Source organism: Pholcus phalangioides, unplaced genomic scaffold (assembly GCF_987345545.1).
Source record: "Pholcus phalangioides strain wild (caught in Gottingen) unplaced genomic scaffold, Ppha-v1.0 ptg000015l_1, whole genome shotgun sequence".
Lineage (NCBI taxonomy): Eukaryota > Metazoa > Arthropoda > Arachnida > Araneae > Pholcidae > Pholcus > Pholcus phalangioides.
In genome coordinates, this window is record NW_028301608.1 from 75,464,077 (window position 1) to 75,473,976 (window position 9,900).

General features: G+C 34.6%; 1 protein-coding gene across 1 annotated transcript; it reads right to left on the minus strand.

The window, feature by feature from the left end:
• Positions 1-4,508: 4,508 nt before the first annotated feature.
• Positions 4,509-9,464, minus strand: LOC149076690 (uncharacterized). Its single transcript, XM_089244310.1, has 3 exons — positions 9,374-9,464; positions 8,096-8,257; positions 4,509-7,591 (listed from the first exon to the last, which is right to left on the minus strand). The coding sequence occupies exons 2-3, from the start codon at positions 8,246-8,248 to the stop codon at positions 5,645-5,647; spliced, it is 2,100 nt and encodes a 699-aa protein (XP_089100436.1). The 5' UTR covers positions 8,249-8,257; positions 9,374-9,464; the 3' UTR covers positions 4,509-5,644.
• Between the last annotated feature and the right edge of the window lie 436 nt (positions 9,465-9,900).

Below are 9,900 nucleotides of genomic sequence, written 5' to 3' on the forward strand. Positions count from 1 at the left end.
AACAAGAAAGCCAAAGACCATCCAGATTTTTTAAAAGAACTAAAATTTTGAGCAGATTGTTTCCATTAACTAATTCATAATTAGGACAACTTTTGGTTAAAAAAAAATTTTTCATCATTGCAAAATGAATAAGCCATATTCATACGAATTTTTTGGGGGGGGGGGGCTGAGCCGCGTCTTCAAAAATGTTGGGGGGGGGGGCTCGGGCCCATGGGCCCTATAGAAGTTTACGCCTATGTCTCCAGGAAAACAAAATGGTCGATTGCTAAAAAAGAATTTATCGTCTAGTGGGGAGGGAGGCGCTCGTTTCTGATCCCACCGATATGCGTTAAGGTCCCTGAGCGTGTGTAGGGGCCGTCAGTTGACCTGCACAGGCGACCTGAAGGGAATGGTTTTTTGATTCGGTATAACTGTGCAGTTATGCCTGCGCAGGTATAACTGACCGTGTGTATGGGCCATCGGGTATAACTGCGCAGTTATTTTTTCCCGCTTTTTTACTACCGCCCTACTTTCTTCCCTCTTCTTTTTTACTGATAATGTAATAGAACAATAATAACTGAATAACTTGTGGAGAGAGATTGCATTTAATTGGAAGAAAATTTCCTAATGGCGTAATTTGCACGATATTTTTTCGAATGAAAAAAATCGAAATAAAATTTTAGAAATATTTCGACCATTGCTAAAATTCGCAATTTTGTTTCTGAAATCACTCTTTTCAATAAATTTGCCCGAAATTATGCACCGAAACATACAAACTCTGTATTCAGATTATGTGCTATGACTATTAATTGTTTATTGATTATTTAGAGAAGAGCAGGTTGACCAGGGTTCTTGGAGATTTTAGGGGCCCCGTATATAACGTCAGATTATTTTAGTATTCTTTCACATGTAGTTCCTTTAGAAATCAAGATTCCTAGAAATCAAGCAGGTGTTTATACGAGTCAGTTAATGTTTGCAATTTCAAACGCAGGATTCCCACTCCTTTCTTGACAGAAACCGGCAAAGCATCAACAGGACAAAAATCACTGCAATTTATTATTTTCTTTTACATGTAGTTCTTAATGAATCTCATTGAATTTGTTTTCTGAACACATCTCGTCAGATTGCAACGAATTTCAACTTTCAGCTCAAACATTGAAAGAAAAAATTCAGATGAAATTACTCTAGTTTTCGACACTTTTGCCGAAAAGTCGGGATGGCCAAAAAAACAGAAAATACCGGGACTGTCCCGGGAAATACGGGACGTATGGTCACCCTATGTATAATAATACTAAGCACACCCATCCCTGGATCATTATAGTGGATTCGTTCTGATGAACCGTGGTAACGAAAAACTTGTGGTGGCTGTGGGGTTCGAACCCGGGACCTCGCGACGCGACCACTGCTGTGGCGCCCATCGAGAAGAAATATATTTATTTCTCCTCTAAGGTGGCGCCCGTGGGGTTAGAACCTGGGACTTTGCGACGCGGGTTCATCACTATGACCGCCCAAGCGGCTCTCAAATAGCACTACTACTTGATCGTATATGCACCTAGAAAACCCCTCTGACGAATTTGTATATAAGTGACCCTCCTTTATTTATGTCATCAGTCATGCTTATTCTATACAGTACAGGTGCTGCCATCTGATTTTCATATTTTGAATTAAAAATAACAAATACCATAATTTTTGTGATTTTTATTTAATCAACAGCAGCAGTGAACATTAATTTGCTGTTCAGCGTTGGAAGTATATTTTATGCATATTTCATCACGTCTTGAATTACATTACCCTATGCAACAACATACCATGGTATGTTGCACCAATCTCCACTCCTACTTTCCAAAGCAGAATGTTTTGCAACGATCCCTCAGCTGACTGGGAATGTTTTCTGCAGTAAAAGTTCCCACAGTAGTGCTTTCTACATAATAGTGTTGTCTTAAAACTCTTCCATATTGTTCTGCGATGTACGTCACAGATTTCTGCATATTCTGCTTTGGGGCTCCTACTACGAGATTGTTATAGAACACTATACTGTGTGCTTGATTAAGTACTTACTAGGTATTTTAAATAGAATGGCAACTTTTGTGGATGTCAAAGTTGCCATTCCATTTGAAATGCTTAGCTTTTTGCTCTATAATTTCTTTCCAAACGAGCAAGAGATTTATGGTATGTATTCGCACAGGGTACCATATTTATGGTGTGATGAAATATGATTTATTATTATAAGTTATAACCGCTATTTATAACTTTACTTAGCTTCTGGAGTTAAATTACGTACACGTCAGCAGGAATTTTTTGTTATTGACCAATACTGTGTAGATAAGGTTTCTAACAGCTGGCTGATGCAAAGATATATTTTGGAAAGAGAGAAAATTCAACTGCCCCTGCACGGAATCAAACCCATGCCCTTTCACTTTCTGGGTGAACGCACTAGACCACAAAGACAACATGTCAATCTTTCCTTGGAGCTCATGTGCACTGAACGGGACCATACATGGTCAGACCTAACTCAGGCCAAAGCTGACAATGCCACCAGATGGTGACTTATCTGAGGATGATGTCACTCTCTGATATCCACACAAATGGTTTTTTTTGTCTAGTGGTCTAGGGCATTCACCCGAAAAGTGAAAGGACGTGGGTTTGATTCCCCGCAGTTGAATTTTCTCTTTCCGAAATATATCTTCGTATCAGCCAGTTGTTAAAAACCTTTGTATGGATAGCGGAGAGTGACATCATTCTCAGATAGAATCAAGTTGCCCTCACATTTATGCTGCTTTGTCCTTAATCCCCCCAATTAGTTTTACAGAGTTGCATCGGGTAAGATAAGTAAATGAGAAATAGAATCTACACATTTACATGAAGTTGAAGTTTTACCATTACCTTAAAAGTAAGAAATGTGAGAGGGAAGTTCGGCAAGTCAAAATAACGCCAACTCAAAGTACTTTATCAGCTGCTCTCGTTTCCGACTTATGATTTCATATAATTTTTAAAAACTAGTTCTGTTTGACCGATATGCCATTCCTTAGAATGTAATGGCAAGTCTTTCATATTCACAAATTAGTTGTTTGTAGAAATGAGTGTCAACTGTATTTATAACCAGAGATGCATTCATTTATAGATTTGCATCTCTGAAGGGCCAATTTTCCTAGGAAAACAAGGGAACATTCATAGCCAAGGAGAATTTAGGGCAGTGGTTTTCAAACTTTTGTCACCTGTGATTCGCTTACCTAATTCATGAATCATCTGAGGCATCCCAGAATATTTTGGTAGATATTCCCCCCATAAATAGGCATGCAAATCAATATATTCAGGAACTGTAACACACTAAGAAACACTGATTGCTTGCAAGATATTAGGAAATGATATGCATGGAATTTCATGGTTTTAAACCAGGAATCTTTTTACTAAACCGTTTAGTAAAAAGATTTCTGGTTTTGAAGGGGCTTCACAAACCCCTGGTGACTTAAAGATAACCTGCACTGACACCTAAAACATTCCTCATGTGATGAATAAATTGGACTTTGATGACAAAAATTTCCGGAATTTAAGGAATGCCTAAAAACATTATTGATAGTTTTCCTAAAAAAAATGATTAGCTTCCAGAAAATTTGGCTGGTACCTTTTTTTGCCTCCCCCCCCCCCAATTTATCAAGCCCTAATGTTGTTTTTTTAAAGATAGATTCCGTTATACATCTTGGCATAATCTCAGTGGAATTTCATGGGTTTAATCACTACCTCCTATACACAAAGCCTCAGGACCGTTTGTGACGTCACCCACCCGAAGGCCGAGTCTGGTTTATGGTATTGCTAGAAACACCCTTTACAGGAGCGTTAATCTAGTTAATTTTTTCTTCTTTTAGACACCATAGTTTCCCAAACTTTTTTTGTGGTGTCCCATCGCCTCCCCCTTCTACAGAATTTTTCTCTCATCGGGCGCCCCCCCCCAACTCAAGCGAACCCATAGGATCCTATGTTACAGCCGTTGCTTTCATCTCCCACTTTGGGGAACACTGTTTTAGACGTAATTTTTTTACGTAAATCTAAATTTTATATTTCCATAATTTGTGTGTACATTAATTTCTTCCAACCTTAATTGGAATTTTTTTTTCAATTAGATTTATTCATCTATTAGTAGCCAAAGAGATGCTTCTGCTAAAATTATAAACGACCTATTTAGTTATAAAAATATGGTATTTCTCGTGATATTCATTAAAGTTTGCAATATACTCATAATAGGTGTTTACGAAGGAGTTTCCTTTTTGATGTTTGGATTTTTTTATGTATATAAATCTGAATTCCGTATTTGTAAACAATCTCATTTCAATTCCTGGAAATTTCACACTCCTGGAAACCGAAATTTTGGAATAATTCCGTGTAATTAAGTATTCCAATGTCAATTTGGAAAAAAAAAACTTTAGAATTATCCTAAGAGAGATGTTATTCCTAAATTTCATATAACATGCTCTTATTCATAATACTCATTAAAAGTTAGCAATATGCCCATTTCTGCAGCACTGAAATCAAAAATACTTCAGAAAAAATTTATTACAAATACACACTCGCACTACAAACATGTTTTTTTTATTGTGTACAAAATAACATGATTTAAAAAATGCTCATGTGAATTTACAGTCAAATCCAGTTTTAACGAAAAACGTTATAACAAAAATCTTGTTTTAACAAACACTTCTCTAATCTCCCAGATAAGTTTACATAGGAACAATGAAAAAACCTGGAATTACTTTACAATGGAATTTTGTTTTAACAAAGCGCTTTCTCCAGTCTCTTCAAGTTCATTATAACACGATTCGACTATTATAAAAGTGTCTGTAGTTTTCTTTTCTTTCCCTTTACATTACTTGGACATGAATTTCCAATATATTCCATTTGCATTTAATTTATTTTCGTCCAACTTCGAAGTCTTGGGTGCATCATTCCTCTTTTTACAATAATTTTTCAGAAATATGTTAGTTGATGCAGATATAATTTGTTTAAGAATAAAATTTGAATAGTGACCATTTGTACATGTATCAGGAAAACATTCAATTCCAAATAATGTATTAACCGTTGCTTTGATAACAAAATCATAATGGTTCCTGATTTCAAAAATTCCTTTTCAAACTCTTTTGAGACCAATTTAGAAACAATTACATAACAGTGCATAACTAGCAAAACAGATTGTTTTGGATATTTTAATCCACCCCTATCAAGATTTTTAATTAAATCATACTGTTCATTAAATTCCAGGGAATTATTGAAGGTGAGGTTGAATTTACAATTAGTACACTTCAATTTTTTTAAAGTTGCATGCGCACAATAGCCTGCAATATAAGTTAGCGCAGGAAGTGAATTACTGAGATCTGTGAGCTCCTTTTTAGAAACAGTGATCTGTTTTAAAAGCAAATTCTCTGTATCTGGAAGTTTCACAGAATCTGTTTCACTGATTTGAATACATATTGATTGATTAAATTCATTGTTTGGAATAATACAATATTCGTCAAGAGGAGCTAAGGAAATTTTTCCTTGCGAGTGAGACTTGACAGTTAGAGGCATCAAAGAACGAATCCTCAATTTCATTTCAGTTTCATACACTTGAACCAAAGACACATTGTATTGACAACCTGCAAGTTTTCGGTATTGACCGAAACGTTTTTCGAGGGAATCAGTTTGGAATTTGCCTGTTAATATGTACTGCAATTTCATCACAGCAATACTTTACAATTTCTATCATTGCATATGTTGCATGTTGCAAGGCAAGAAAAGTTTCCTTGGTTAGAAAGCCAGATGAACAATTTGCACTTTTCCAATAATCTAACCAATCTAAAAAATCATATAAAAATTTCATTTTCTCATCATCTGGAGATGATGTCAAAGGTTCCTGAAACACGTTCCTTTTACATTTTCCTTTCAGGACTGTGCGAACGTTCATTATGTCAAACCACTTACATATTAACGTTATGTAATTGGCTGTATCTCTGTGGTTTGCAATGGCATGAATTTCACCACCGCATTTCAGGCCTTCGGAAACTGTATAGTTAAATATTTTCAACGCCAAGCGAACATTTTGACGTTCAAAATTATTGGGGCAAAGAGCTTTTTCTGTTAAAGAAGGGGCAAACTTCACAATATTGTTTGCTTCAGCTTCATGAAGCTCTTTCAATGCTAAAAAGGAAGCTGTTTTCAACAATGGCTCTCCATTGATGCCCATTGGTCGAGCTTTGAAATCTGAGAAATACATACATTTTCCTGTATTCTTTTGGTTAAGCCAATTATTTCGGATACATTTTAATATATGGACAGAATCAATAAGATAAAACAAAGGACGAAGAAAATCTGAAGGGTGTTTATATACAATGCTTAGTTCTGGAGGGCTACAGAAATACGAAACAGCCTTTCGGTTTATAGCATTATTATCTGAAACAACTCCTATAACTAAAAACCCAATAGTTTCAAGACCAACAATTATTTTGCTTAACATATTATATAATACAGCAGCAGATATTGTTTTCACCGGCAGAATGTGTATTACATCTTTATAATTAGACTCAATACTCTGAATCATGAAAGCAAAAGCTGAAGATGCAGCTTTTTCGTTATTATATGCCATTCCTAAAATACTCCCACCTTTATAGTCTAAATATGATTTTATGTGGATTTCATCCATCAATAGTAAAACATGCTTATCTTTACCACCAATCAATGCAAATTTTTCTTTTGCATAAGCCAAAAAATTTTCATCATTCTGTTCAATTTTAGGATTTACATCATACATAGAACATAGCTTTGTCAGGGTAGATGAATGTGGCAAAATAATATAGTTACTGCTGCGTAAGAATTTGTATGCATGTGGAGATATGGAAAATAATAGGCAACATAAAATTAAAAAATTTCCACTGTACCTGTAATGGTTTTTGTGACAAATTATCAATTTCAATTGCTCAGAAATAAATTGAATCATTTCTGTATTTACATTCTGCTCAATTAAATATTGTTCGAGTGTTCGAAGCATATCACAGATTGACAGAACAAGTGCTGAAGCATTTTGGCACATTTCATTGTTGGAGTTTTTAACATCGCACAGAAACTTATGTAACATATTCACATCAGTTAGCTTTGTAGGTAATGCACACTGATCAACGCTGGTCAGTTTGCAATCTTTACGAAAAGCAGTAACCATCAAATTTTCATCCACAACAACTGAGGAAAGTATTATCGGAATTGGTTCTGCTTGGATGTGAATGAAAATTATATTTTCTTCCTTTACAAGAACATCCCAATCCTTAGGAACAGGACGGTTTTTCAAGCAGTGTTTCAGTTCATTTATAGAACTATAGGAAAACCTTTTATTGTAGAGCTCTTCTTCTGCTTTGCTTTTCTCAATCGCAGCAGCGATTTGCTCACTTTCAATTCGAGCTTTTTTATCCAATGGACTTTCCCTGCTGGTGGAAATTGTTGAGAAATACAAGGGACATCCATGGAAAATACGGGGAATTGCACCATCTCTGGGTCGAGGTTGAGGAAGGCTAACAACAAGGTAATTTCCAGTCTTTTCATCATAATACGACACTTTCCTTTCAATATCCTCTTCGATAAAATGCAGCTTGCAAACCTGAAAAGAATTTGGTATTCAAATTTTGGCTTTATCCATACAAACATAATTGAGTGAGAAACAAAAAAATCCTTCAGAGAACTAGTAACTGTAACAAGTGGCATTTTTTTTTTTAATGCATGTAATAAATTATCTATAGTTATATTATTTAAAAATTAATACTATCATAATGAATATTTTGTTATAGTACAACAAATTTGTATTTTATTAAAAATTTACCATATCTTTAATGTTATTCGAAGAAATCTCTGACTACCAAGAAATCATTTCTGAAGCAAATTAAGGAAAAATTTAATTTTAACTTTGGAATAAGAATTTGTGAAATATTGTGAATTGTAAAAGCTATAAATATCAGTTCTAACAATGTTTTTAAGGATGTATGAAAAGATGAAATATCATGCAACTAACTAATACAAAATTTCGAAGAGGCTCTCTGTCCTCAGGCCTATACCTTTGAATAGAACAACTTTATGATATATAAATACCTCCAAAAACAGTACTTACTCTGGAACTTGAGGTTGGTTCGAAATCCTTTCGCGGTATGGCTTTGATCCATTTCCTTTTTAGATTCTCTTCTTTTGGAAACCGGAATACTGAAACCTTAGGCCCAGTTTCATAATTGCCCTTGCAGTTGGTAACACAACACTTGAGAGGCATCTTGTTATTCTGCATGAAATGGAAAGATTGAAAAAAAAATTAAATTTCACATTTTAAATTAGAAATTATGAAATGTTGTGAATCTTAAAATGTATGAACAATTTATTTTCATTGCAAGTCATGGCTTACAGCAGAGGTTCTTAACCTGAACTGTTTGAAAGAATTTCCAGAGACAGGATAGAAGTGTATAAAACTTCAATAGAAATTAAAAGCATAGTAACTACTCATAAAAGTATCATGAATAGGTAATGATGTAGCCATGAAAAATTTAGATATATGCTCGTATATAATATCCCAATTTTTATAATGTAAAAATATTCATAAAACTTTTATAGAACTTATATATATTTATTATATTATTTCATTTATTTTTTATTATATATATCATAGATTTTATTTTATATTTTATGTATGTATATTATTTATTATAGGCCTATATACAGGCCCATCATTTGGGGGATCAGAGTGGGGCACTTGCCTCCCCTTGGCTTTGAAAAATACACATGTATATATACAAATATATATATTCATTCAGTACATGTTCTTCTTTGCCCCCCCCCCCGGAAAAAGTTAAAATGACAGTTTTGCCTATATATGATTTATTTTGTTACTTCAAAAAAATTTTATGTTGTGAAAATGTTTCGTTTCAAGTCATTAAAAATAATCCAGCAATATTTTTAATCTCTACGAATTAAAGAATTAGAAATATTTGATATTCAAGAAATATGGGAATCTATTTTTAGATGAGATCCATTCATACATACTTTGGGTTCTAAAAAAAATTATTTTTTAATTTTAATTTTTGAAAGTTTCAAAAAATATTAAGTATTAGAGATATTTGAAGCTTTGTACTGTCACAGGATAGCATATATAATCAAAAATATGTATAGTAAATTTGAAATAAATCTATGGTTAAATGATATTTTTAACGATATTTCTACCAGACTTTACTTTTTCACCACGTTAAAAGGCAGGAAACTCCTCAAGGTAGGCCTATTGCAAGTAGTACAGTGCTTACAAAAACAAGTAATGTTTTAAACAAGTAACCGTTTTGTTGTCTGAAATTCATTTAAAAATATACAAGCTTAAACGATTAATTTAACGAAAAATGCAAAATATACTTACTCTGGAATTAGAGATTGATTCAAATTTTCTTCATAACCACGTGGTATCCGAAATATCACACAGCATCGCCATAGCTGGTTTCTTCCTTCCCTCGGTCATCGGCTAGTCACGTGACCATGTCAGCTGTGACGTGTGCAGGGGCTTTGTATATAGGAGGTAGTGGTTTAATTCACAAAAATTTGGTTATTACAGGGTTCCCAGCAAAATCCGCTTGATCATTTCCCTGACTCTCCCTGACCAAATTCAAAAATTTCCCTGACCAAATGCGCGTACACTGACACACACATATATAAGTTTAAACCATCTAATATCACTAAATCAGTGATTCCCAACGTGGGCGTTAACGCCCCCTTGGGGGCGATGGAATGTTCCAGGGGGCGGTAGAAGCTACAGGTATAACGTAGGATCCTATGGGTTAGATTGCGTTGTAGGCGATGGGAGAAAAAAATTTCTGAAGGGGGCCAAGATGGGACAAAAAAGGTTAGGAAACTATGCTCTAAATTATAGTCGACCCCCCCTCCCCCGTA